A 26129-nucleotide genomic window follows, 5' to 3' on the forward strand; every position below is an offset into this window, starting at 1 on the left:
CCCCCCCGTCACTTCCGCTTCTTCCACTCCAGCCAGCTGCCGCATTCGTCATGCGAACGGAAGCAGCCCGCCGTACTCGTAGGGTACCGCGCCGCATAAGCACTAACTAAGCACGCGCACCATCCACGCAAGGCAAGCAGGGTATCGTGCACCTCTCTTTCCCCCAGTTCCCTCGCAACCCACCAGTGCGAAGTCGCGGTGTGCCGGGTTTCGCGTTTGCCTTGGCGGTAAGCTTTCTGCACGCCTCCCCAACAGGCAAGGCCGGCGCAGCAAGTTTGAACGTAGAGACTAGGCGCGGCAGACATTTCCGCGGGAAATGTTTCCGCCGGTTTGCGAGTCGAATGAGGGAAGCGCGCTGCCGCCGTGAGAGAATGCCGTCATTGATAATGGGGTTAAAGCTTTGCCGACTTTGGAGGCAGAAGAGCGTTTTACATATGCTGCCCTGCTTTGGCTTGTGTAGGGTTCTCGCGTCCATGGAGATCCACAGCCGTGGTGCGCTGGGGTTCATGTGCGAGCTTGATGCTGGTGGGGACGCATGCGACAGGCTAAGCTGAACTGAACAGGTGATTATACGACTATATGTTACATTATGGCCTTTTTGTACTGATGTTTGTACACACGCGTCTATTCTAAATCCCACTAGATGTAACCAGAAGCCTCCGGGTATCAATCCTCGTCCAACTTAATGCCGTTGTGGTCTGCCAGTAAAATATCATCTGGGGCTGGGCCACGGTTGTTACGGACTGCGATTAAAAGAGTCAGTAAACCACGTGGGAAACCCGTGAGCGCGAAACTTACCCCATTCCGTCTCAACCCTGAAGAAAATCCAGATCCATCTCCGGAACACTTCCAGGAATTCCATAAGGAAAATGCCGCCCTCGAGATCGTTGAAATGATCCAGATGCGGGCTGAGCTTGAAGCTCCACGTGCACCGCAGCATCAGGTCCATGATGATGGCGCCATAGTACATCTCCTTTGTGTGGAAATAACGATTGCGCCTCAGGCCCCACGGGTGCTCGGGGTTGTTGCGCTCCCTCTGCCCCGAAAGCAGCGTAAGATCCCAATCCTTGGTCACATCCCAGTAGAAGGAGTAAAAGGAGTTGAGGAATACGGCGAGCAGCCATAGCCTGAAGAGCCCGGCTTCGCTGAGCCCAAACTTGCCCGGCTCGTAGCCTCTCTGCATGGCGCTGAGGATGATGACCGGGAAAGCGCTGGAGTACTTCAGGGCGTTGGCGAGATGTTGGCCGCCCCAGCCTGCGCTCCCGATGGTGCCAGAGCGCTGGTTGCTCCGCCGCACGCGCAAGTATTCGATGATGCACTGGCGGAACCGAATCAAACTGGGTATGGCGATGATGAAGGGCACCCAGAATGCGCCTCCGCAGCTCCGGTCTGGCCTCCCCGTCGAGTGCTTCCTGGTGAAGAACATGCACAATGCGACGAACAAGTCGCCCAGGACTTTGGCATACGACGTCATGGCGTCGGCCATGAGGATGTCTCCGAACTTGCCGTCCTGCGCCTCCGCTATGCCGCCGATACTGATGCGCTTGAGGGTGGAGAGGAAACGGGAGCGGCCAGAGCGCGAGACCGAATGCCATGGCAGGACCATGCAGCAGACCAGAACGATGAGGTACAGATTAGGGAGAATCTCCCAGTCAACGACGGCCTGGGCATCTCCATGGGTGATGAGCCAGAAAAGGAGGAGCGACGCGGCGAGCGGAAGCGACAGGAGCGTCGCCAGGCGGTAGGTCGAGAGATGGTGCGGCGGCAGCGTGGGCGAGCTGCGAGACGGGTATCTTATCAGAGACGGCACGTCCTGTAGACGACGGGGTTAGCGAATGCATGGGCGGATGCACGGAGCGGGGACGGACAATGCGGATGAGGGCGAGGTATTGAAGATTAGCGCCCCAGGCCCAGACGCCTGCACAAAGGTCAGCGGCATGTCGCAGGGTGCTGCTGGAGTGGCTTACGACCAACCGAGGACTATGATCAGGGCCACGCGATACGGCAAGGGAAGGACGAGGCTGAACGAGTCCAGCTCGGGCGCGTCAGGTTGAGCCGGGTCGGCGGCCATGACTCCACATATGTCAGTCGCGACAGCGACATGCAGAGACACAGAGAGAGAGAAAGAAGATGATGCGGAGGGAACACGTTTGGGATGCGACGCTCCTCGTGCGCGTACGGGGCCCCAATTTCAGCCCTACCGGCGGCGCGTTAATCCGCTGGCCCTTGCAGGAGGAGCTAACCATCCATCCCAGCGATCACTCCGGCGTATTAATGACGTCCTCTATTCTCTAGTAGATATTCGCCATGCGCCTGACGGCTGCCAGAAATATGACGGGCTCCTTCTCTTTCTCTGCCATATCATCTCCCTCCTTCTCAATTGCACCCACACCAACAACAACAACCTTCTGATCCTCCATAAACACCTACACATCTCCCATACTCCTACTACCATGTCTTTCCTCAAGAGCAAGGCCGTCATGGCCGTCGGCGCCACCGTTGGCATCCTCTACTTGGTGCCCAAGTTCTCCGGCAACAGCTCCAACGTTTTCGAGACCCCCGGCTCCAAGAACATCGCCGATAGGTGGTCCGCTGGCGGTGGTTCTACCACGCACACGCCCGCTGCTGCAACGAGGCGGGGTGATCCGCAAGACACCGAGTCCAGGGCTGAACAGAGCGCGCGCACTGGTATGCTGTTATTCTCAACCCAGTCTTATGACGCATTTAGCGTACTGATCTGCTGTAGGTGTCGACTCTGAGCATTTCAAGGAACACCTCATCTCCCAAAGGCCAGGCGAGGTACGACCACTTTCTGTTCCTGCCCTTTCCTTTTTCTGTCGTAATACTGACATCTTTATCAGCCGGGTCCCTTTGACAAAAACTGGAATAAGGCACACTACGGTAAATACTTCTTCCCCAGTGAACAAGCACCATTGCAGTTTACATAGTAGACGCGAGTCTAATGCTCCCCGGTTTTGAACGACATTTGTCGCCCGCTGTACCGAAGTGTGCTCATTTTACTAAGAACATGCGCTAACACAACACTTCAGGCACCGAGAAGGGCAAATAAACTTTTCCCTCTCCAGTTGTTTCATACTGCATGCTAGGCGCCTTTTTTGTTTTTACTCATGTTACGACCATAACGAGGAGCCATTGGCTCAAGGATATTGCTGAATCCCCATACGAACGGTATATCATGCGGGTGTCTGGCATCCATTGGGTGAGAGGGTACTGGAAAACAGCCTTCAGCCCACTGGTTGTTGCTAGAATGTATGATAGCGGTTGTGGGCGACGTAGATAATCAGTGAAAGATTGCACGGCTTAGCTACACTGAATGCTACCTAATTAAGCACTAGCATATGATCGACGAGACACCCGTCATAATGATCTCGAAAGTCCAGAGATTGACATACAAATAATTGTGACGCGCTTAAAGCGGGCGTAAGACAGACTGGGATACGAATGCTATTATTCCACTGGGACCGCATTCTGGCGTCGACATGCGTGATTGGTGCGCACGCATATGTGCGTGTGCCCGACTTTACGTACATATGAGCCATCTTTACGCGACACTGCGGTCAGTCAGTCTAACGGAGCAAGGTCCGGCTCCGTATATTCGCCACCGAGCGGGTATTAAGGGCCGGCCATGGTGTTCCACTCGAGCACCACATGTACACCCAATTGCAAACAAACTTTAAAGAACAAAGAAAAAAAAAAAAAAAAGAAAAAAAAAACCCCCCGTTTTTGTTCTCACGCAAACAAATGGAAGCCAGCAAACCGCTCCTCCCGCAAAAGCATGCGGGAGGAGACGCAATGCCACAGCCCACATCTACACCCACACCCACCACCACATCCAACGGCGTGACCTCGCGCGCCAACCAGCCGCTGCCCCAGAAGCCGCGCAAAGCACGCACCACGCTCGTGTACGCCGCGTGCCTCAGCTGCCAGCGCGGCAAAGTCAAGGTAAGTAAGGCACTCTCCAACCCTTCCACCTACTACAACCCCCACACAAACACAGCAGCTGTGTTAACATCCCCCACCCCCCCACCAGTGCGACGCCCGCCGCCCAGCCTGCACGCACTGCCTGCAGCGCGGCAGCGGCAGCGCCTGCGCGTACGAGATCGCCGACGCGGGCACGACGCGCACCGCGGCGCTGAAGCGGCGGTGCGAGGCGCTGGTAGGGGAGCGCGAGCAGTTGCGGACGGAGTGTGGGCAGTTGCGGGCGGAACGTGGGCAGCTGAAAGAGGAGAGGGAGCAGTGGATGGTGGAGAGGGAGCAATGGAAGGAGGAGCGTAAGCAGTTGCGGGAGGAGAAGGAGCAGTTGCAAGAGCTGTACGCGCTGCTGCGCGAGCGGGCGCCGGCCGAGGCGCGCGAGATCCTGGGCCGGATTAGGCGCACGCCGGATCCGCGCGAGGTGGTGCGCTTTGTGCGGCATGGGGACTTGTTGCTGGGGTCCGGGGGCACTACGCCGGGTGGTGCGGGTGGGGGTGGGGGTGGGTGAGTTTTACGTTTTGGAGCGTGGTGTTGCGTTTTGCTTACTGGCTTGTTTTGTTTTCGGGAGTGGAGTATATAGGCGTGGATGGATGGTGTTGCGGAAACAGGACGTTGTTTCCCTTTATTAGTATACTTAATTCTGTATACCAGCTCTGCCGGCTTTGGACGGCATCTCTAGAGCATGAATAACATGGTTAACTGAAAACGAGGAGAGTAAGGTCTTGTATGTATACGAAGATATAAAAATTGGGGTGTAATTGTATTCTGTGAGGACACAAAAGCAAAATATGCGACGGTATTTGTACGAGAGTACTCGTAGAGACATACGCGTACTTCGCATTCCCCAGAGCTTAGAGATCGTCAATGCCAGCCAAGGCGTAGAGACAGTTAATCTAGGAGACACGGACGACGACGTCTCGTCAGCCGCAAATCACGGCGTGAGAACCAACCATTAAAGCCCGTTTCAAGCCGTGGTATACGTCTCAGCACGCCCAGCCAACCAACGCACGCATACCTATACGTCGCCGGACATGCCCTTCCATCGCAAGCACCCAGTCAGTCCACACAGCACAAGACAGTACAGCAGGGCCCCAACATCCTCAATCCTTCTTCTTTTCCCCCGCCGCCGCCAACCGCCGCTCATAATCCTAGCACCACCGAATCAGCCAGCCACTCACCCCCAACAAACAAAATTCAACTCACCGCACAAGCCCTCCGTACGCCCTCCTCCAGCCCCACCAGCGGCGCATACCCGAGCACCTCGCGCGCCCGCTCGACACACGCATACCTTACGCGCAGCGCGTCGGCGACGGCACCGCCACTGAGCGCGAACTCTGCGCCAGTGACGCGGGCGGCAGCGTCGGCGGCGCAGCCGAGTAAGTACGCCAGTGGCGCCGGTACCGCGAGCGAGAAGGCGGGCGTGTGGTTGAAGCGGGCCCAGACGGCGAGGCAGAAGGCGCGGAAGGGGACGGGGGCGGCGTTGGAGACGAAGAAGGCGTGGCCGGCGCCTGCGGGAAGGGAGGGGGGGGATGAGCTGGGGGTTGGGCTTGGGGTTGGGCGGAGTTGCAGCAGGTGCTCGACGGCGAGGACGTGTGCGTGGGCCGCGTTGTCGACGTAGGTGAAGTCGTAGAGGTTGCTGCCTGCGCCGAGGGTGATGGCCGTGCTGTATGGGATTAGGCCGTGCAGCGCGGGCAGGAGCTGCGTGTCGCCGGGGCCGAAGAGGACGGAGGGGCGCAGGGCGAGGGTGAGGAGAGTGGGCGTGTTGGCTGCGAGGACGAGGGCTTCGGCTGCGGCCTGTTGGTTTTGTTAGGCGGAGATGTTCAATTGATGTTGGAATGAGAAGGAGAAGGAGAAGGAGAGTAAAGAGAAATAGACAGAGAAAGAGAAAGAGAAAGAGAAAGAGAAGCAAATACTTTAGACTGTCCATAAATCAACCCAGCACCGCCCACCGGCGCCGTCGCCTCGTCCATGTTCGGAAAATCACGCTCAACATCATCCGTGACGACGGTGCTACTGCTCGTGTACACCAAAGCCTTGACGCCGCACCTCCGCGCCGCATCCAGCACGTGCCGCGTGCCGTCGACATTAACAGCAAACAAGGCGTCGCGATCGCAGCGCCGCTGGCTGTACCGCGCCGCGCCCACAGGCACCACGCCCGCGGTATGCACAATCACGGTCGGCGCGGCCTGCCTCACTGCGGCCAGCACGGCCGCCGCGTCCCGCACGTCGGCGCGCAGGTACTCGACGTGGGGCTGCGCGGCTACTGCTGCTGCGTCGTTGTCATTGTCATCGTCATCGGAGGAGTCCAGCACAGAGTACAGGAACTCGGGGTGCCGGTCAAGGAAGGCGGCGACGACGGTGGAGCCGAGGAAGCCCGCGCCGCCGGTGATGAGGATGCGCTCGCCGGGCATGGAGACGGGCGTGGGAGCACGGGTCAAGGATGAGGTCGTCGGGGACGCGACATCATCAATCACTTCACGGCGTCTGCTGCGCGACCCGGAACGTCGAACGACATGTGCGCGTCGGACTAGGTATGCGCTGTGTTTAGAGGGCGATGCCGATTTAATGGCGAGATTTTGCGTGAGACGAAAATTGTGACTAGGCATTTCGGCCGTTGCCGGCGTGACCTCCCTCTCCACCACATCAACATTGCACAGTCATGAGGATAAATGAGCATACGGGTAGCTGAGTGCTGAGTGCGCCGAGCTGGCGCTAACTTGCTAACGGCACATCAGCGCTGCTCACCTCAAAGGTGCTCCTCGTCCCCTACAGCACCCATCATGTCCTGACATATCACGAGTGGATGAAAGATGAAGTAGCTTCCCTGTCCCGGGATCCCTGGAAAAAAACACGTTTGACAAGGTTCCAGGAACTCCAGCAAGCAACGGCGTCGGAGCCGCTGACTATCGACGAGGAATACGGCATGCAGCGCAGCTGGCGGCAAGACGCCGACAAACTCACCTTCATCACATGCACCGCACCCGCAGGCTCTCCTTCCGAGAAGCAGCAGATCATCAAAGGGACCAAAGACGACACGCCGGCCACCATGATCGGCGACGTGAACCTCTTCCTCTACCTCGACGCCGACGACGAAGAAGAGGAAGCAGCAGCGAACGCGGCCGCCTCAGCGCCCCGGCCCGTGGACCTCGTGGGCGAGGTCGAGATCATGGTGGCGTCGCGCGCGCACCAGGGCCGCGGGTACGGCAAGGCCATCCTGGCCGCATTCCTGGGCTACGTGCGGCAGCAGCGCGCCGCCATCGCGGCCGAGTACGCAGGCTCGCTGCTGCCACAGCAGCGCCCGGGCGGCGTGCGCCTCGCCGTGCTGCGCGTCAAGATTGGCGCCGAGAATGCGCGCAGCTTGCACCTGTTTGAGGGGCTGGGCTTTGTGCGCGTCGCCGACGAGCCCAATTTCTTCGGCGAGCTCGAGCTGAGGATGCCGCGGGAGGGGGAGGGGGAGGGGGAGGGGGGGGGGGGGATGGGCGAGGAGGCGGTCGAGGCCGAGTTTAAGATGGTGGAGTAGAGAGAGGTACGCATGTATGTACAAGACCTAGACCTGGTGGCGTTGTAGCTGTACCAAGTAGGTAGGAATGTGTTGGATGACATTCAAAAAAACAACAGGCAATAAAGCAAAGCCTCCCGCCTCCTTCCCAATGTGGCCAACACCACGCCACGCCAAACCCCCAACCGCGACCTGCCACGCCACCCAACACGCCCAACGGTGAAACACCCTCCAGTCCCTCCATCTCCGGGGCCATTCCGCCTAAACCGCATGTGTTTCATGGCCTCATTCCCGGCTGGCATGGCATTTACGACTGGCGGGCGATCGCTGCCCAAGCGAGCAGGTCGCGGTAGCGGTGCCCGCGCCTACGCCGCGCGGCCCCGCATCGACACCCCAGCCTGGCTGGCCGGGGCCGGCGGTCCGCGCGCTGATACACGAGGTATGTATGGGCATGCTGCTGTGTACCACTGACGTGCCGCTTTCTCCGGCCCAGGTATATATATACGCGCTGGTCATTTGCTGCTGCTGAGCTCGTTCTTTGTGTGTTGGCTACCTCTGTCGTCTCGTGATATTTTATTTTTGTTGCTCGCGCTGACTGGCTTGACTGACGGGCTTGCTTCCTTCCTCCTTCGTACCTTCGTACTTCGTACTTACGAAAAAGATCGAGGTACCTGCCTACTTAAGAGCAACAGAGGAATCAGCAAAGCAAGCACTCCTCTTCAACCACTACCACCACCACACACCACACACATCCACCTGCAAGCTAGCACGCAACAATGCACGCCACGCAGCTCATCCTCGCCGCCGTCTTCACGGTCACGGCTCTCGGCGTAAGCATCACCACCACCACCACTCACTTCTCTCCTCACCCCAACCCACCCACACACACACACACGCACACACCCAAACTAACACGCACACCAGAGCAACGCCGTCCCGCTGCACCCCCGCCAAGACGCGGACACAGCGACGATCCCGGAATCCGGCGCCGCCGCCACCCCCTCAAGCACCATAACCTCGGACATCGGGTCGGTGATCTCGTCGGCCGTCTCCTCCGCCGTCTCATCCGCCGTCTCCTCCGCCACCGACACCGCCACAGGCGACGCGACCGACTTCACGATCCAGACGTCGATCCCGTCAACCAGCGGCGGGGCCATCACGCTGACGGGCAGCATCACGACGCCCACGCCCGGCACGCCGTTCGCCACGCCCATCGGCACCCCCGGCAGCAACTCGACGGGCTCCGCTGCTGCTTCGAGCTCCTCCGCTGCTGCGAGCTCGAGCGAGGCCGCCGCGAGCTCGAGCGACGCCTCCGCGTCCCGCTCTAGTGCTAGTGCTAGTGCGAGTGCGAGTGGGACCGAGGGCGCGGCTGTGCGCATGGGTGGCGTGCCGCTTGGCGAGGGCGTGTTGGGGTTGGTGGGGCTGGGCATGGCGTTTGTTTTGTAGTGTGGGTTGGGTTGAGTTCGGTTGTTTGTTTGGGGGAGAGGTTGAGTGAGTGCTGGAGATGCGTTTCTTGGCAGGGGTTTTATTTATTTCCTGGGGGAAAAGGGAGGGAAAATGGGAGGGCGGTAATGGTACGGTCGTTTCCTTATTGAGGGGTATGTGTATATGAATGTTGACGTGTTACGTTGGTTTCTTCGTATGGAGGTCTTTTAATGCCGTTAGTTGGGATTGATCTGGAATTGACTGCCATTAAACTTTTCTCACTGCATGCCGACTTACCTATCTACACGTACCGGTGTGAGCCCCTGTACATAATATCGTCTACCCGCCTCAACGCCCATAGGTATATTTCCATCCTTGCTCGCGCCTAGATCTTCTCCGCCTCCTCCAACAACTCCTCCACCTTGAACCCCGCATCGCCATTACTGAACATCTCGAGCAGGCGCCTGCGCGCACCGCCCTGCTCCTCGGCCTGCAGGCCATAAAACTTCTGCAAGCACATGAGCAGCCACTTGGCCTGATCGACGGCGACGCCACGATCAGGGACGACCTCGCCCTGGACAAGGACAACGTCCTTGTCGCCCGCCAAGTCCGTATGGAACGTGACGGTGGTATGGGGGCTGCTAAACTCGGCGCGCAGCTTGTACTCGGCCAGCGAGGTGAAGAGGACGGTGGCCTGCGCGGCCGTCGGGAACGTCCACTGCAGGAAGTGCAGCTCGGCGCCCTGGGCCTCGCGCGGCAGCGGCAGCACAAACTGCGGGTGCTGGCGCGCGGCGCGTGCGATGGTGCTCCAGGTGTTCGCCGGCAGCGTCGCGCACAGCGACTGCGGGTTCTGCGCGTGCCGCAGCCGCCAGATGTACTCGATTTCCTTTGCAGGCAGCTGCTGCGTCTTGGGCACGTCGAGGAACGACGCCAGCGTCTTGACGCCCGGCGGCGCCTTTTCGCCGTCTTGCGTGGGGATCGCCGTCCCGGTGGGAGACGGTGGCGGCGGCGGGTTGAACGCGTTGGCCGTCGTGGGCGCGTCTTGGGCTTCTAGCGGCGCGTTGGCGCCGGGCACCGTGGCTTCCTTGCGCAGCTGCGTGATCTTTTCCTTGTAGGCTTCCTTGAGCTCGCCGACGTCCTTGAGGCCCTCTCTATGCGGCGCGGGGGGTCGTCAGCATTGCGAGGGACTCGGCGCGGTCGGCCCCGTCAGTCAGTCACGTACTCTTGGGCTTTGCGGTTCAGCTTTTCCTTGTACTTGGCCAGCACGCGGTCCTGGGCGCCGTGGGTGGCGAGGAAGCGCACGTCGTGCACGGCGGCCCAGCGGCGGTGGGCGATGCGCGGGGCGGTCAATGGCCGGCTGACCAGGTGGCGGAGGGCGGGGATCCTGAACGAGGCCATGGCTGCTGCGGCGGGGAGCGAGTACAGTCAGGTCGGGGGAAGGAAATGGAAGAGAGAGATGTCAGAGCTCAAGCTCTATGGCACGTGACGGACGGTCCGGGGAGGGCTCCGTTGGTCGGGGGCCTGAGGGCTGAACAGCCTGAGATGTGGCTGCAGGTGAACGCTCATCTTGCGTCAACGGTGTGCTTACGGGTTGATAACTAAGCCCTGCTTCGCCAATGGTATTGGCATATATAACAATTGCAGCCGCCAAGGGGGCTGAAGGATTAGGATTGCATCGGTAAGCCATGCCGCAGCAGCAGCCTGGCCGAAGAAATGTTTATTTTTGTTTTTTCTTCACAACGTTGCCATTGAGATAGAGATAGAGTTAGTCGAGTACCAAAGGGCGAACAGAGCATTTAAGCGCGGCGGTGCCTGTTCCTGAGCTTGGCTGTTTGCCGATCGGGGTTCCTGGCGACATCATGCAACCCCAGATTTTCCCTGGCCCAACGAGTCGTTAGTGCCCCGTTGTCAGCACAGCTCTCTCATTCAGCATTTGCTACTCTCTGTCCACGCCCCACCCACACCACAACAACTGCCTCCCTCCGACTCCGGCTGACCCGTTTCGCTGCTGTGTCTTTATCCCTCTGACATCTTCCCCGAGAGGCATGGAAGAGCAGAGTCCCACTGCCCTGCCTGCTACCGAAAGGAGTCCCTCCATCGCCAGCACCACCGACACCTCGTCCACCAACACCACCGACATCCTCACCCCAAACTCTCCTACCAACAGCCAAATGGACGGTGCCACCTCCGACACTCTTACCGTCAATGGCACCTCTAGGCCCGCCATGCAGCGCAAGAACTCTGCCCCTCTGATGCCTCCTTTCATGGTTTCTGCCCCAGGCAAAGTCATTGTCTATGGCGAACACGCTGTAGTCTACGGCAAGGCACGACTCCCGCTCCCAGTCCCACGTCCAAGTCTAACCCGCGTCTAGGCGGCCATCGCTGCGGCCATTTCCCTGCGCTCGTACCTCCTCGTCACCTTCCTCTCAAAGTCGCGCCGCACCGTCTCCCTTCGCTTCCCCGACGTCGACCTCACGCATACGTGGAACATGGACGATCTGCCATGGGCCGCCTTCTCTGCCCCTGGCAAGAAGAAGTACTACTACGACCTTGTCGACGCCCTCGACCCCGATCTCGTCGAGGCTCTCCAGCCGCACGTAAAGGCCGTCTCGGACGACCAGCCGGAGCACATTCGCAAGATCCACCAAGCCTCCGCCTCCGCCTTCCTCTACCTCTTTTGCTCTCTCGGCTCGCCCAAGTCGTCGCCTTGCGTGTACACGCTGCGCTCCACGATACCCATTGGCGCGGGTCTAGGCAGCAGCGCCAGCATAGCCGTCTGCCTGTCGGCGGCGCTCCTGCTCCAAATCCGCGCGCTGAGCGGGCCACACCCGGATCAGCCGTCACAGGAGTCGGAGACACAAATTGAGCGCATCAACCGGTGGGCGTTTGTGGGCGAGATGTGCATACACGGCAACCCATCGGGTGTCGACAACACAGTGTCAGCGGGCGGCAAGGCTGTACTTTTCCAGCGGCAGGGCTTCGGGCAGTCGCCGACGGTGACGCCGCTGCGCGACTTCCCCGAGCTGCCGCTGCTGCTGGTGAACACGCGGCAGTCGCGCAGCACGGCGACAGAGGTGGCCAAGGTGGGCGCGCTCAAGAAGGCGCACCCCAAGCTCACGGAGCGGCTGCTCGACGCCATCAACGACGTGACGGAGTCGGCGCATGAGCTCATCACGCGCTCCGACTTCCGCCCGGATGACCCCGCCGCGCTCAAGCACCTCGGCGAGCTCATCACCGTCAACCACGGCCTGCTCGTCTCGCTCGGCGTCTCGCACCCCAAGCTCGAGCGCATCCGCGCCCTCATCGACCATGCCGGCATCGGCTGGACAAAGCTGACGGGCGCCGGCGGCGGCGGCTGCGCCATCACCATCCTCAGGCCCGAGGCCTCGGGCCGCCCGCCCATGTCGCGGCACAACAGCGTGTCGGCGGCGGCGCCTCCTGCCGAGAACGGCGTCAACGGCACCAATGGCACGACGAACGGCACGGACGCGCCCGCGGACACACTCGCGGTACCAGCGCCAGCAGAGCCCGCAGCGCCAGCAGCCAAATCGCCCATCCTCGTCGACCTGGAGAAGCGGCTCGAGGCCGAAGGGTTCGAGAAGTTCGAGACGACGCTGGCGGGCGACGGCGTGGGCGTGCTGTGGCCGGCGGTGCTGCAGAACGCGTCGGGCGAGGAGGGCGGCGAGGAGATTGACCAGGAGAAGTTCCTGCGCGCCGAGGGCAACGGCGGCATCGAGCGGCTGGTGGGCGTCAGTGCGGCGTTGCCTGAGGGGCAGGGCGACGGGGGCGTTAGGGAGGGGTGGCGCTTTTGGAGACCGTAGGCTGCAGGCCGTAGGTATTGGTTGTGGTTATGTGTGATGATTTTTTTTGTGCGATGAGGTTGATGGGTTGGGTTGGGATGGGATGGGATGAGATGAGAGGAGAGGAGCAGGGGCTCATTGACGACGACGCGGATGGGTATGGACAATGGACGATGGACGACAGATGACGGATCGATGGATGGCCAGCGGCACGAGCATGTATTTCCTTTTCCTTTTCCTTCCCCCCCTCCTCACTCACCCTCGTTTCCGATTTTCATGTATGCATGTATGCCTGTACGTAAGTAAATAGATAGGGCAGTAGTAGTGGTGGTGGTCTAGAGCGCGCGCGCGCGTGGGAGGAAGACAGGAAGAGACAGGGCTAAACACTAACACTAACCAACCTAAACTATATAACATAACTCCGCAGTCTAATAATACTAGCTAATTACCTTTTTTCTTACTATTAATTACTATAAGTGTAAACGATAATGGATAATGGATATTGGATATTGGGAGGGACTTGCTCTTTATCTATCTATATATAGAGGTATATAGAGGCATAGCGGTATAAGGGGGTGTCTATTTGATAGCTAGCTGGATTCTTATGGAAATGCCGTTATGATTATAGGGTTTTGGTTTTGGTGTCGGTGGCTTCGTGGAGTATAGTATAGAGATAAGGTAGTACAGTCGTGATATCATTCATTGCCCTCTTATATTTATTTAAGTGCTTGAGTATTGGTACTTGTACTTACATATATGCTGTGCCTTTTTATCTACTTGAGTGTTTATATACCTACTATCTTTTCACTTTTCGTCATAGTTACTTAACTGTTATTATTATAAGCCGGGGTATAAAGTTTTGTTATACCTGCCTGAAGAGTACTTCCAACTTTGTAGGTTTAGTAGAGTTTACATAGTAGTAGTTAAGGAGTTGGTAAAATATCCGGGGTCGAGGTGATCTTCATCCGCGTATGATAATTATCAGCTCTCAGGAGTGAATACGTAAAACACATTCATAAGTCATATCCATATCCATAATCGAATCCAACCAAGATATTCCCAAAATACTTCAACCCCACAAACAAACAAACAAACAAACAAACAAACAAACAAACAAGAAGCAAGCACAATCTACCCCAACCCACCACAACCACCTCCATTCAACCTCGCTCCTTCCTCTCCCTCAACGACCTCGCCCTCGCCGCCGCCTCCCCCTCTACCTCCACCTCCACCACCGCATCATCCACCCCAACCCCCTCAAGCACCCCCTCCTCCAACAACCCCTCCAAAACCTCCCTCCCACCATCCACTTCTCCAAGCCTCCGCTCCTTCTCCTCTCTCAGCCTCCGCTCCTCCCGCCCCTTCTCCTCCGCCAACCGCCTAAACACCGCCTCCGGCGCGCCGGCCGCCCGCGCCGCTGCGGTCGAGTGCGCGTACTCTGCCCCGTTGAGCGCCAGCTCCGCGGCATGGAACCCGTGGACAAGGGCTGTGGATTCGGCGGCTAGGGCGCGTACGGTGGCGAGGGCAAGGCGCGCGAGGTCTTGGATACGGGCGCGGTCGTGGTCAGAGGCTGGTTGCTGTTGTAAGAGGCTCTGCGTCTGCGTCGTTATTGACGTTGTTGCTGCTTGCGCACCGTCGATGCCACGGATGGTCCATTTGTCAACGAGCCCCCAGATGCGGCGTGTGCGTTGCACTTTGTCTTCTGCGAGCTGAACATCTGTTTTGGGCTGCGTCTGGAATGGGGATTGTGCGTCTTGGTCTATGTTGTAGCGAGTATACCTATTCCGTTCAATCTCCGTCGTCAGTTGGTGCCGCCGCTCCAGAAACTGGTATACGTCTAACAGCGCACGAACGCAAGCTGATAGTGTTAGCGGAGGCAGGGGTCTAGCCTTGCTGTCTCGATCGGCTAGTGAGGCCGTTGCCGCTGCCGCTTCCACCACCATTGCTGTTCCGAGTGCGGCGTGCCTATCGGCCAAGCGCTCGAGTTTTTCTATTAATTCGTTGCCAATCTCAATCTCCTGTCGTAGTTTCGAATATCCAGGCTCGAAAACTTCAGCCGTATAGCGCTCGAACTCGGCTCGTTGCGCTGCTGCAGTATCGAAAGCGTCAGAGGTGCCACGAGTTACTGGTGTCCAAGCGTCGAACCCAATCGTAAGGTTTGCAATGTAAGAACCTGGGTCGGGCATAGTACTAAGACGGTCTGAGATGGCGGTGACCTGTGGATTTGGCGCCGCATTGTCCGTTACAGGATGAGTTGGAAGAATCCTAGCCAGTTCCTCCACAGCCGAAGCGCTCTTGGTTGAATCCGGGGATGAGGTCAAGGCTGAAGGTTTCGAAGATAAAGACGGCTTGGGGGACAGAACCAAGGGCGCAGGGAAGAAGACCTCTTCATGTTGATGCTTTGCTGGTGGACTGATTGGGAATGACATGGAACTTCGCTTTGGAAACGGTACTCGACTAACCGTATCAACAGACCTTTCCGTTGGCGAGAACGGCTTGTAGGCTTTTTGTGCTTCACCACTGCCACGGATTTCATCCGGAATAGTTGGGTTAAGTTTTGGTAGCCCCGCGGCTGCAGTCATGCTGTGCCTGTACGGCCGGAACTTTATGTCTGTTCCTGTTCCTGAGGTGAGCGTCTGAGCCTCGTTTTTGGCAGTATTGTCGACTCTGGCAGGATCCTTTTCCTCTGTGCGCATTCTGTTTAAGATAGGCCTGCCACCAGGGCTATACTCCTCATCCTGAAGTTGAAATTGGTTCCCCGTATCCGCAATGATCCTCAATGGTACTTTTGATTTGCTTGATAATTTGCGTTCTTCTTTGTCCAAACCGGCCTCTGGCTCTTGGACACAAGAGAGACACCTTATCTGTTGACAGTCGATGCCCCGTAGGTGAGCTTCGGTTGTGACAAAACTTTTGAAAGTTTCCATCTTATCCTCAACGGAAGTTGCAGCAGCTTCAGCACGTAGCATTGCTACGTAGCGCTCCAAAGAATCAGCATACCAAGGGTTGAGATCTGAAATGATGTCTCGAGGTTGTGGCACTTCGGAGTGCAACAGAGTCGCATTTTTTATGCCTAGCGCGTTCAGATGCTCATTCGTTACAGTTGAAGGTTGGCGTGGATTGGAAGTATCCGCATGTTCCCTGTCGTAATCGTCTTCTAGGGGGAAACCGTCAGGATGCCGTTCGCCTTTTGGGATAGGTCGACCTTGGAGTGGAGTTTTAGCTTCAACGAGATCATCCATAATTGATGTGTCGTCTACATCATTTTCCTCTTCCACAGAGAAGGATGCGAGGGCAGCGTTGAGCTCAGCACTAATGTCTTGAGCTGGCAGATCATGCACATCTGCGGACGCTTCCCGGGCTTTATTATCAATATCGGAAAGACGCACATGGAGTGGAGCAGGTGCAAGGGACCTAGGCCATTGGTTCTCCAAGGAAATGGTGGTATGCTTGTGCTCGTGCTTTGCTACATGAGGCGGAGACGGACTGTAAGGCGGAGATGGGCTGTACGCGGGGAGTTCGACACAGTCTGGAGGATGTATAACTGTAGAAGACTCGGCACCGGGCCTCTTTTCTGGTTCTTTAGTCTTGGTGTCGATGTCCTCGGCGGGTAACTCAAAGCGTTCCCAGTCAGTTGGGCCGGCGCTGGAATCAAAAGCCGAAGATGTGGTCTTGGTCTCTTGTTCTTTCGAGTATGGTTCTGTCCAGCCTGGGAGTGGTGATGCCGAGTAGGACTTGTCAGGAGGACTGACAGAGAAGTCTTGTTGGGTAGTGAACGGTTGGCTCTGAACTGAAATCGGTGTCTCCGTGTGTTGCTCATCCCATTCGGAGGACGATGGACCTATGCTTTCATTCCCATGATAGGCACCTTGGGGTTGTTTGTCTAGATTTGGATCTTGTGTGGAGTAGTTGTATGGCTGTGAAATTGGCGGCAGCGGAGGCGGTGGTGGTAGTGGTAGTGATGCTTGTGAGAAACCGGATGCTGCATTGCCATAGTTTTGGCCTGCTACTGATTGCGAAGCATATTCTTGATGGTCATTTATATCACTGGTTTGTGATCCTTGTGCCCCTGGCCAATATGACCAATCTGGGGGAGGCGGAGCATATGTGTTGGGCAGAAGGTTAGTGTTAGTCTGCATATGGGATGCTTCTCCCTGCAGCGAAAAAGGCGATGGGCCGGACCCAGGTTGTGCTTGATTCGGACCAGGACTAACACCAGCTGAAGGGATGAAGGGGCTTCCAGAAGCTTGGTGAAGCGGAGACGGTGCAGCCATGCTATATGCTTCCTGTGCGGCTGGAAAGGTGGGATACACTGCTGACGAAGTTTGTGGTGAGTACATACTCCCTTGTGGCTGTGTTGGGTTTGGATTAGAGCTCGACCCAGGCTGAATCCAAGAATGCTGAAAAGAGGGATTTGTGCTCTGGTATAATGATGTGGTCGGCTGTGAGGCATAGTTGATTGCAGGACTACTGTTCACAGCAGGCCTCGGAGGCTACCGGAGTCAGCAAGCATTAACTTGCAAGCAACGTATATGTGTTCATCGAAAAATAGGTGTTGTTTACCAAAGGCGGAGGCACGTTTTGTTGATACACTGGCATTGGGCCGTAAGTGCTTGGGTTGTAGCTAGGCACAGAATTGTGCTGTTGCTGCTGCTGCTGTTGTTGTTGTTGCTGCATGAGAGAATCCCAGGGCTGCCCAGGTCTATACGGGCCCGATGATTGATTATGGGCTGTTTGATGGTCATTTATATCGCCTTGTAGATGTGCTTAGTTCCGTCTTGACGACGTACCATCGTAAGCCGGGGCTGGCTCTGGTTGGGGTTGTCCTGAGTACATGTTGATAGATTGCTGATATGGAGCTTGGCTGCTGTCGTAGGATTGCGGCATCATCTTCTCTTGTATGTCTCGTACAGCGTTGCTCACGACTCGGTCACAAGGCTGGACTGCCAAGGTTCAGCTGAGATTCATATGCAAGCCCCGCCTTGTGAGTCTAGGTGTTAGGGCTGGTGACGCTCAACAAAACTAAGAGAAAGAGAGAGAAAGAGAGAGGCGCGAATGGAAAACGAGGAACGGAAATACGGCGATAAGTTTGAAACTGTTCAGGCAGCTGCCAGCGCGTGTAGGTGTTCTTCCACTGGTGTGCGCGGTCGCAGCTGCCGTCGTCGTTAGCGTAAGCCTCCGCCAGGGATCTACGCGAAGGCGCTGAAGAACCACTAGTTATATATAGATGGAGAGGAACGGTGAGTCTAGCAAAGCTATAACAAGTGGGGCACAATCGATGAGCGAGCCGGTTATCTACAGGGACAGATCCGGCAATAAGCTGGCACAAGAGCAATAGAACACGACAGCAATTATTTGATACCGGAAGAACCCCCAATCAGCCTGCGAAACAATGTGGTATCTCCGCGAAAAGAACGCCCCTCGAGCCAAAAACCTCACCGCACGCATTACTCAGGCCTTTCATGGCTCCTCATTGACTCTGAGAGCCTCTCCTTTCACGCGTCCACTTCATGAACAGTCCTACGTCTTTGACCACGGCTCCAGGCACACCCAACTTCTGCATCGGCATGGGCAACCAGCCTTTCGCATCACTTGCTGTCGCCATGACCCATTGTATATCTCCATCCTCGGTCAAAGTGACGCGCTCAATGCTAACGTACTCTCCGACAATGACTTTCTTGCGCTTCAGAGCAGACTCGGCGTCGCGCTTGTTGCGTCCATTACCGTACAATACGTCTGCGTCTGAGAAGTCAGAAAGATCAATTGGGATCTGGACGACTACGAAGGAGGATTCAGCCGTCTTGGCGGTGACGACAAGAACGCAGAAAACGCGATTGAGACAGGGGAAAGGGAGCTTGTGGCACATTTCGTAGACTATTTAGTGCTTGATTAGCCAAGGACGCTTAAAGATCTGACACCATGCCGGGGCTTCGCAGGCCTATGCTTGGATACGTTTGCAAACGCCGGTAGGCACAGGTTCCCTGCACGGAAGGATCACTGTACGTACCGCTCATGCTGACTTCACGGTATCTACCCTCCACGTCTCCGCCCCGCACGGCGATTAAATCATCCCAGTCGGCAACCTTATGCGCGTCAAACACGTCCGGTGTGTATTCCATCTCATGTTTCGAATGTTGATCTCTCAAGCCCTCGTCGAACTCGGCAATGTCAGCCGTGCCGCCAGTCCTCTCATTCTTGTGTATGCTCCTCCGTGCAAACCATGATTCGTTTCTGCCGGAAGTGGGCAGCTCGCTGGCCTTGATGTCGCGCGACAGCAGCTTGACCTTGGCGGACGAGGGCGCGGACGCTTTGGCGGCACCTTCGCGGAAGGTGGCCGGGACGATCGAGTCGGTGAAGGCGACGGCCTCGTCGAGAACGCTCTTCAGAAAAGAGTAAAGCTCAACCTCATGTTCCGACACGGGCTTGATAGCTGGATGCGGTGGGATGTCTGCCGGGGTGAGAGTGCGTAGTCGGACGAGCGGACCTAGCGACGCGTTTGACATGGCGAAGAGCGGGCGCTGGCGGGAGAGAGCAATGGAAAAGCGTACGAGATGGTTAGTAGAGTCACGTTGGCGGGACGAAGCGAGACTCGTCTCGTGCCGTGGAGAGCAGCAACATGACAATGGCTCGCTGATGTCATAGAGTAGGTAAAAAGTAGGTAGCTTGGTAGGTAGATCCCACTGTAAATCTGCCTAGTACGAGTAGGCGTTCTGTGTATAACAATGAGGCTCAACCCCGCCACCGGTGCCAGGTGGACAGCAACCAGCCATCTTCCCGGCCACACGTGTGCACGCGCACCTGGCGCTCGGATGGGCATCAAAGTTCAAACACGACTGGGATCGGGGAGCCGGTGACGGCGGCCGAGTCGGCTTTGGGGCCCGTGCCGGGACATTGCTGATCAGAATCAACCCACACCGACCGTGCCCAAATGATCTCGCCCGCCTCAGATGGTCGACGGTGCCAGCCGCAACGGCAGCTAATGCACGCTTATCCCGCCGGTGACCTGAGCGTGTCCGTGGACCCTTTTCTACTGTACATTCTATTCAAATCTAAACCTTCCGTCGTACTCGCTAGCACGCCTTAAGTAAATCCCCGCCTCGCTTGCAATCCGCCTACTAAATTCAGAAGTTTTGCCTAAGCAAAAAAGAAAAAGAAACTTCCCTCTGGACGCCTTGCATACGCTCCTGCCAATGGCCGGAGTAGATGCATCTGTGCTCTGCCTGCGATGCGTGTGCAAGCTTTGTCCTTGTGCCGTGCGAGCCGCTCGCATGCTCTGGATTTGGACGCTACTGGTGCCCATCGTGAGCCAGACCAGCAACGCTTACGACTCTTGAATCTAGAACACCGAGCCGCCCGTCACGCAATATGCGATCCCGATACTGGAGCGCCCCCGTGTCGGGGACGCTCGGATCGAAATCGCCGCCACCCCTTGCGGAGACGGCTTTGCATGGTAATAGCCTTTGTGGGGCGAAAACCAAAATACCTGGTTGATTCTGCTCTGCCTAGAGCTGGCTTATGTAGTACTAAAAAAGACTTGGAGATGCCTCCGCTTGGGCGCCCTGCCGAGTAGAGGCGCTGCCGCTTCAGCCTAAGCCGCCGCATGGCATAATGAAACTTGTGCTGTAATCGGAAAACTAAAAAGCCACGAGCTAGTGACCTTGGAGATGAGTGGATGGATAAAACTGGGGGATAATTTGGGGAGTGTTTCTAGATGCCTTGTGAGATGGACAAAATAAAGTTTGCGAGGACTCGTTGTAGTGATGTTACCGAACAGCCACAGAGCTAGGACGTACTATCTCTGCCGTTGGACGGTTCATCGGCTTCGCGAGCCAGCTCCCCTGCTCGTAACAGTACTGCCAAAGAAGACGCCTGTCGCGTATCCTGCGGCTGCGGCTGTGGAAAATTTGATGGCGGGCCAGGTCGTTGATCTAGAGGTGATGGCGCTATGTTGTGAGAAGGTATCGGCTGTGGTAACAACCGATGCGCTTTCTGCGTGTCCACAAGTGGTAAAATGTGCCCAGTGAACGGGGGAGCGCCCTGTCCGCCAGGATATCCTGAACTTTCCGTGGACAAATTCGTGGCTGTGGTGGCGGTGGTATCTTCATGGACCAAAGAGGGAAGTGAGGAAGATTCACGATGAACCCGCCGAGGAAAATCACGGGGAAAATCGCGGTCAACCTGGGCCTGTCCATTGTGCAACATTGAAGGAGATGCCACTGATAGAGGGGTGGATTGAGCCAATCCATAACTTAATGGTGACTGGTGCGCTGGATCTTGATGTCGCTCTCTCCCGGGGGCTGGCAGCCCTGCTCCGTACGTATGGGAGGGGTCGGCTACGGGTGTTGATGTTGGCGACGCAGACATTGGGGAATATTGGCCGCTAATCCTCGGGGAGCTGATTCCAGAAAAAGAATAGACCGGAGAGATTGACTCGGATGCGAACATATGCCCGCCGGGACGAGAAGATAGGCCTGGAGGAGGACTGGATCCGGATCGCTGATGGGGAGCTTTTCGGGCGAGGTGGGCGTCACTTGGATGTCTTCGAGATTGGCTATCGAGTAGGTCGTTGGAACTACCATGTGCCGAGATGCTTGTTTCTGGATCGACTTTCGAACGTTTGCCGTCTAATGGTGTTGTCAGCAAGCCGACCCGTCTTGAAAAAACTGCGGATATTCACCCGTTTGCGGTTGGCTGTGCTTTGCTTTAAAATCGGCCAGATATTGTTGATAGCGGGCGTATTCGGGCGTCCTTTTGTAATCCGCAAGCTCTGCATAATACTTCTCTTTGGCGGCAGCTGCTTCACGTTCGCACGCTTCTCGCGAACGTGGGGACAATGTTTGCCAACGTTCTCCAACCAACTTGGCGATCTCCGTGAAACTAAGCTCTTGACCCTTTAGCATCTCCCGCATCTCTGTGGAATGTGGTCAGCATACTTGACAGATATGCGTCAGGTTGGTAATCAACTCACGATTCGAAAAGATAACATAAGCTGAAGCGGGCCTTTCGGGCGCATTCTCGTCTGCCTGCGCGAATCAAGTCAGTACACCTTTATCAGTAATATATCTACGCCAAAGGTCTCCGGTCGACGGAATTCACTATCCTACCTTTGGGTGACGACGATATTTGCGTTTTGCGCCGGGAACTGGAGGCTCGCTTCTCTTGAAGTTTCTTGACTCGGAAGCCGAATCATCGCTTCGATTGGATCCGTCTGCGCTGTGAGAGAAGTGGAATTGCGGGAACGCGCGATCCAAGCGCTCTAGGGGCACGCCTCGGCTTTCTGCAATGGCGCGTTGAAGCTTCTAGGGGGCAGAAGTCAGCGGGCAAGAAGATTACGATGGAGAAGGGCGTGGGGAACGGGAAGACGCAAGACATACCCTTCGATGACCAAGTTTGACCTTGAGAGCATCTCTGCGGACATGGGTGTAAGTAAGTGGCACGACATGAGAAAGTAGGAGTCCATCTTACAAGTCCGATTCCCGAATATCCAGAAGAGTGTCCCATGTGTCAAAACCCTCGGTGACGAATGTCTCGAAGTACTGCGACAAGCCCAGTTGCTCTAATCTTGCCCTCAATTCGGTCATGAAGAAGCAGTGAAGGGGCTATGGGAAACAATGAGGTCTCTGGGTCTTGTCGAGACGCTCATCCACGGCAAGACCCGAGCCTTAGATGGGGATGAGCCCTAGGGCGGGCGGGGCGTTTGGAAGGTCAAAGGACTAGCAGCCAACCTTCCACGCGACGCGGGCGCGTCGAGGGTCTCGACTCTTGCGGAGGTGGTAAGGGAGTGTCGGCAAGCGTGGCTTGGACCAGGCGACAGGACACCAAACGGGAAAAAACGCTCTGGTGGGCGCTCGAGGTCAACAAAAAACCAGGGCCATGGGGAGGGTTGTCTGGTGTTGTCGCAGCAGGTAGGTCGAGAAGACGGGACCAGGTCAATCCTCGGGCGTGGCAAGGACAGGCATTGGCGAATACAAAAGGATGATGAGATGTCGACGAGACGTCGCACAGGACAGTCGGTAGTTGCCTACTCCGAGGCGGCGGCCGTTAGCCTGACACGTCGAAGACGTCGAGGACCTGGGAGCTAGACCATGGCAGGCGCACACAGACGAGGGAAAAAATGGTTGACGGGGCGGTGCGGGAGCGCGTGGGTTCCTGGGCGGGAGGGCGCACGCGCCGGCAGCCAGAAGATCTACTGCTCGCCCCCATCGACTCCAGAGGGACGATCGAATGCCTGGAGAGGGCTCGGGGACCACACCGCAAACACCATGACGCCAGCCTTGCGCGCGCGACTCGCGTCCAATCGAGATCCAACGCCCGCCCTCTTTTGCGATTTCCTTCCCCCGCAGGGGGTGGCGGCGTCAAATAGCCCTACGACAATTGCTTGCCGCCCGAGTTGCCAGCTGCGTCCGAGGGTGGCGAAAAGCCCATCGCCGATCCACCCAAACCCAGGGCTCGGGTCCAGAACTGGTACTCCAGCTGGGCAATCCTCCCGCTTCAAGTCTGGTGACACGCTCTCCAATCGACCCTATCACACGGCCGATCGCAATGTATGCAATGCTCATTATCGTTGCCTCCCTTCCTCCGGCCTCCCTTCTACAATATTAACTTATCTGAAAACGCTGTCCATCCATCGTACGATGTGCGGAGAAGCTCCATGCCCGCTGGGCCAATGGGCGCCTGCCGAGTCAAAAAGTTCAACGGGCCGCGTTCTGGTTGAGCCTCTCGGCCGCACGTCGAGGTCAATAATTGCCAACCCTCGCTTACACCACCTCACAACCAGCTTGTTCTCTATCTTGCACGCTATCATGACCGTATGCGACGCGCGACTTCCAGTCATCCGGTCGTCAGGTCTGGTCTTGAATACATATATGCTGCGAGGACGGCTGGTTAATATTTGCAGTAATAGTGGTGGTAATAGTAGCAGTAGTAGTAATAACATCATGTTTCCGCAGGCAAAGGATATTGCTCTACTACGACTTGCTCCTTCGCCGTCTTCCTCTTCTCCTTGTTGTCCCAGAGCCGAGAAGAAGCGACGGGTTTCTGCCTCCGTGTCTCCTTTATCCATTGATTATGGGTCTGGGTCACAAAGTCCAAGCTCAGCATCTAGTTGGGCGCCTTGTCTCTCGGGCTCACTTCAGACCACCGAACAAGCTGCGTGACATTGCCTTCTGAGAGCGTGACTGTAGCAAAAGTATATCGAGTCCCAAAACATAACCACCTCACTGGCCTTTACTTTTCCAACACTCTACGATCCATTTTCTATTGCTTCCGACATTCCCTTAAATCGTTTTTGCACTGCAATTTCACTCTGGGTGTTGGATGTGGAGGATATCGTTATCCACGGAATGCACATGAAGTGCACATGAAGTGCCGTCGGCGTTGAGACCGGCTCCGCCATCGGCAACGTCCCCAACTCCGCGAGGGAATCGCCGGAAACGGGCAATAAACCAACGGCTAACCCCCACTGTGATGTCACATTAAGCAGTAAGCTTTGATAGCCGTTGACATTTTCTGCTTGATTCCCACGCTTCCGACGGAAGGGTACCTAGTTTTGTGGTTGGGTGCAATAATGCACGAGCCATTTCTAAGTGGGGTAGCCGAATACAAAAAGCGCGTCTAGGTACCCATGGACACCAGGGTGGCCGGCTGGCCGGTGACCCAAGAAAACGTAACTGCCTATCGCTACCACAACAAACACAGCATGCCGGATATATATATCTCAAAATCGTCAAAAGGACTTCAGAACGCTCACATATAATCTTCCCGGTGACTCCTCTTTATCGGAAAGACGAATTTTTGTCGCCCACATATCGTCTTGCCCATTTCTTCTGTTTTGCTACAGCACATGTTAGTTTAAACATCTGTGCCGGAAGAGGGGCAAACAAGGTCGTGCTTCGGTCATCTCGATCATTTGTAATTGATATTTTAAATGAAAGATGTTGACGATACTGCTGCCGTTGCATCTCTTGGAACATTGGTAGTTGGGTTGAGTAGCACGCTTCGTAAGGTCAACTCGAGAGCTACTCCTAACTCCAGCACAAACCAAGATCCGACGCAATAGCAGCCGTTCAAATGATTTTCGAAAGAGCCTTTCATATTGGAAAGCCCTAGTAGAACAGTGTCGGCATAACACGCTATTTTGAATTCATCTAGTTGTACCTGCTCGAGGGCAGAGTATTGTTTCAGGCAGATATTCATTACCAGGACGCCGACCACGTTGCAGAGACAAGACCGTCTTCTATGATGAGTTCCGAGACCAGCATAGGTAGGCCATCCCATCTGCTCATGCCACGACTATCGTGTGACCGTATTGATAGATCATAATGGTCTTGGCACTGGGCATCTCAGCAGTCCGAGTGTGGTTCCAAACCCCACAAACGTGGTCTGAAACGAAATCGTTTAGATTTAAACCCCAGTCGGGCCCTCCCCACCAGGAATTAACTGCATGAAATTAGCCAAAGGCAAAATAGAGTGAAGAGGATGCTATACCATGCAGATGTTGTTGCCGTTCAGTAGAATCTTGGAGAGATTCGTCTTGTTGCCGGCGTAATCGCTATGCAAGAACATATCAGTATTTCTATTGGTCTGACAAGCCATTACAAACTGACAATTCAGTGACATCCTCCAGAACCATATCTGAAAGCGCGGTGAGCCAAAATCCCATGATGGAGAGAGATTGCGTGTCAGTGTACTTACTGACGTAGTCATCGAATCCGAGCAGAGTTCCGCTGAACTCTAAGAACAAGGTCAGTTGGCAAGCGATTCTGCGTGTACAGACATGGGACGGCCTTACCCTTGTCGCCCTTCATGACCACCCATATCTTGGACCCGACGCACTTGTCGATCAATTCTAGAATCCCGGTCAGATATCATATCCAGACTTTTCGGGTGAAACTTACCCAGAGGCAGGAGCTGCGACGCCATTTTCGAAAGCGTTGGTGTGTTGTCGCGCAGTTTGGTGCCAGTCCTGCTGTGATGCGCGACGTTGCCCGGAAGATTCACGTTACGCGGCAAAAGTCCGGCAAACCTACCTAGCCCGTGCATTTCTCGGGAGCGCCCGAAGTCCTCTCACTTCTCACCTGCAACCAAATCACCATGTTGCCCGCCCCCAACTCTCATGCCCGAAAATCCGACACGGAGCCATTTCCTTTCTCCGTAATACGATCTGCCACCGGCGCAGCCATCATGAACGCTACTCTTAGGCTTGGGCATTGACTCTTTATCCAGTCTACCAATGCGCGACACGCATCGTAAGCTTGCGGTCATACCATCACGCAACGCCGGGATTTCGACTTTGTTTATCCGTTAAGAGGCGTTGCCAACAGACAAGCCAGTGGTCCAAGCTGTGGTTACTAGAAAATCCCGTGTGCGCTACGCACGTAATGTGCGGGCATTGACACCATTTGTTCCTCCGA

General features: G+C 56.2%; 14 protein-coding genes across 14 annotated transcripts; 4 read left to right on the forward strand and 10 right to left on the reverse strand.

Moving 5' to 3' along the window:
• Nucleotides 1-468, reverse strand: K452DRAFT_287299 (uncharacterized protein). Its single transcript, XM_033540449.1, has one exon. It carries the CDS (start codon nt 303-305, stop codon nt 9-11), a length of 297 nt encoding a protein of 98 aa, XP_033397808.1. The 5' UTR covers nt 306-468; the 3' UTR covers nt 1-8.
• A 198-nt stretch (nt 469-666) lies between these two features.
• Nucleotides 667-2071, reverse strand: K452DRAFT_227311 (uncharacterized protein; the record flags this gene model as incomplete). The annotated part of the gene is made up of 4 exons (XM_033536891.1): nt 667-743; nt 799-1813; nt 1869-1918; nt 1975-2071. The coding sequence occupies 4 exons, from the start codon at nt 2069-2071 to the stop codon at nt 667-669; spliced, it is 1239 nt and encodes a 412-aa protein (XP_033397809.1).
• Nucleotides 2072-2394: 323 nt separating this feature from the next.
• K452DRAFT_270839 (uncharacterized protein) lies at nt 2395-3140 on the forward strand. The gene is made up of 4 exons (XM_033539006.1): nt 2395-2688; nt 2747-2799; nt 2862-2901; nt 3051-3140. Exons 1-4 carry the CDS (start codon nt 2454-2456, stop codon nt 3068-3070), a joined length of 348 nt encoding a protein of 115 aa, XP_033397810.1. The 5' UTR covers nt 2395-2453; the 3' UTR covers nt 3071-3140.
• A 1648-nt stretch (nt 3141-4788) lies between these two features.
• Nucleotides 4789-6425, reverse strand: K452DRAFT_287307 (uncharacterized protein). Its single transcript, XM_033540450.1, has 3 exons — nt 5907-6425; nt 5197-5787; nt 4789-5141 (listed from the first exon to the last, which is right to left on the reverse strand). The coding sequence occupies exons 1-3, from the start codon at nt 6402-6404 to the stop codon at nt 5094-5096; spliced, it is 1137 nt and encodes a 378-aa protein (XP_033397811.1). The 5' UTR covers nt 6405-6425; the 3' UTR covers nt 4789-5093.
• A 290-nt stretch (nt 6426-6715) lies between these two features.
• On the forward strand, nt 6716-7429 carry K452DRAFT_195129 (uncharacterized protein; the record flags this gene model as incomplete). The annotated part of the gene is made up of 2 exons (XM_033535931.1): nt 6716-6808; nt 6863-7429. Coding segments are annotated over 2 exons (660 nt in total), but the record flags the coding sequence as incomplete, so codon positions are not given.
• Nucleotides 7430-7687: 258 nt separating this feature from the next.
• Nucleotides 7688-8138, reverse strand: K452DRAFT_26620 (uncharacterized protein). Its single transcript, XM_033538785.1, has one exon. The coding sequence runs from the start codon at nt 8006-8008 to the stop codon at nt 7778-7780; it is 231 nt and encodes a 76-aa protein (XP_033397813.1). The 5' UTR covers nt 8009-8138; the 3' UTR covers nt 7688-7777.
• An 84-nt stretch (nt 8139-8222) lies between these two features.
• Nucleotides 8223-9110, forward strand: K452DRAFT_287309 (uncharacterized protein). Its single transcript, XM_033540451.1, has 2 exons — nt 8223-8322; nt 8417-9110. The coding sequence occupies exons 1-2, from the start codon at nt 8269-8271 to the stop codon at nt 8936-8938; spliced, it is 576 nt and encodes a 191-aa protein (XP_033397814.1). The 5' UTR covers nt 8223-8268; the 3' UTR covers nt 8939-9110.
• On the reverse strand, nt 9109-10352 carry K452DRAFT_249912 (uncharacterized protein). The gene is made up of 2 exons (XM_033538156.1): nt 10140-10352; nt 9109-10068 (listed from the first exon to the last, which is right to left on the reverse strand). The coding sequence occupies exons 1-2, from the start codon at nt 10313-10315 to the stop codon at nt 9303-9305; spliced, it is 942 nt and encodes a 313-aa protein (XP_033397815.1). The 5' UTR covers nt 10316-10352; the 3' UTR covers nt 9109-9302.
• A 499-nt stretch (nt 10353-10851) lies between these two features.
• On the forward strand, nt 10852-12855 carry K452DRAFT_26650 (uncharacterized protein). Its single transcript, XM_033538793.1, has 2 exons — nt 10852-11241; nt 11290-12855. The coding sequence occupies exons 1-2, from the start codon at nt 10963-10965 to the stop codon at nt 12736-12738; spliced, it is 1728 nt and encodes a 575-aa protein (XP_033397816.1). The 5' UTR covers nt 10852-10962; the 3' UTR covers nt 12739-12855.
• Nucleotides 12856-15415: 2560 nt separating this feature from the next.
• Nucleotides 15416-17821, reverse strand: K452DRAFT_26668 (uncharacterized protein). Its single transcript, XM_033538802.1, has 4 exons — nt 17508-17821; nt 17281-17447; nt 15718-17210; nt 15416-15650 (listed from the first exon to the last, which is right to left on the reverse strand). Exons 1-4 carry the CDS (start codon nt 17605-17607, stop codon nt 15578-15580), a joined length of 1833 nt encoding a protein of 610 aa, XP_033397817.1. The 5' UTR covers nt 17608-17821; the 3' UTR covers nt 15416-15577.
• Nucleotides 17822-17927: 106 nt separating this feature from the next.
• On the reverse strand, nt 17928-19279 carry K452DRAFT_287314 (uncharacterized protein). Its single transcript, XM_033540452.1, has 2 exons — nt 18725-19279; nt 17928-18591 (listed from the first exon to the last, which is right to left on the reverse strand). Exons 1-2 carry the CDS (start codon nt 19218-19220, stop codon nt 18188-18190), a joined length of 900 nt encoding a protein of 299 aa, XP_033397818.1. The 5' UTR covers nt 19221-19279; the 3' UTR covers nt 17928-18187.
• A 1220-nt stretch (nt 19280-20499) lies between these two features.
• K452DRAFT_326624 (uncharacterized protein) lies at nt 20500-22298 on the reverse strand (the record flags this gene model as incomplete). Its single annotated transcript, XM_033544860.1, has 6 exons — nt 20500-21341; nt 21395-21628; nt 21686-21740; nt 21822-22016; nt 22092-22125; nt 22183-22298. The coding sequence occupies 6 exons, from the start codon at nt 22296-22298 to the stop codon at nt 20500-20502; spliced, it is 1476 nt and encodes a 491-aa protein (XP_033397819.1).
• A 2519-nt stretch (nt 22299-24817) lies between these two features.
• Nucleotides 24818-25668, reverse strand: K452DRAFT_287316 (uncharacterized protein). Its single transcript, XM_033540453.1, has 6 exons — nt 25614-25668; nt 25508-25564; nt 25411-25449; nt 25323-25350; nt 25204-25267; nt 24818-25155 (listed from the first exon to the last, which is right to left on the reverse strand). The coding sequence occupies exons 1-6, from the start codon at nt 25636-25638 to the stop codon at nt 25120-25122; spliced, it is 249 nt and encodes an 82-aa protein (XP_033397820.1). The 5' UTR covers nt 25639-25668; the 3' UTR covers nt 24818-25119.
• On the reverse strand, nt 25442-26129 carry K452DRAFT_287318 (uncharacterized protein). The gene has a single exon (XM_033540454.1). It carries the CDS (start codon nt 25978-25980, stop codon nt 25783-25785), a length of 198 nt encoding a protein of 65 aa, XP_033397821.1. The 5' UTR covers nt 25981-26129; the 3' UTR covers nt 25442-25782.

The sequence above is a fragment of the Aplosporella prunicola genome (genome assembly GCF_010093885.1).
Source record: "Aplosporella prunicola CBS 121167 unplaced genomic scaffold K452scaffold_12, whole genome shotgun sequence".
Classification (NCBI taxonomy): domain Eukaryota; kingdom Fungi; phylum Ascomycota; class Dothideomycetes; order Botryosphaeriales; family Aplosporellaceae; genus Aplosporella; species Aplosporella prunicola.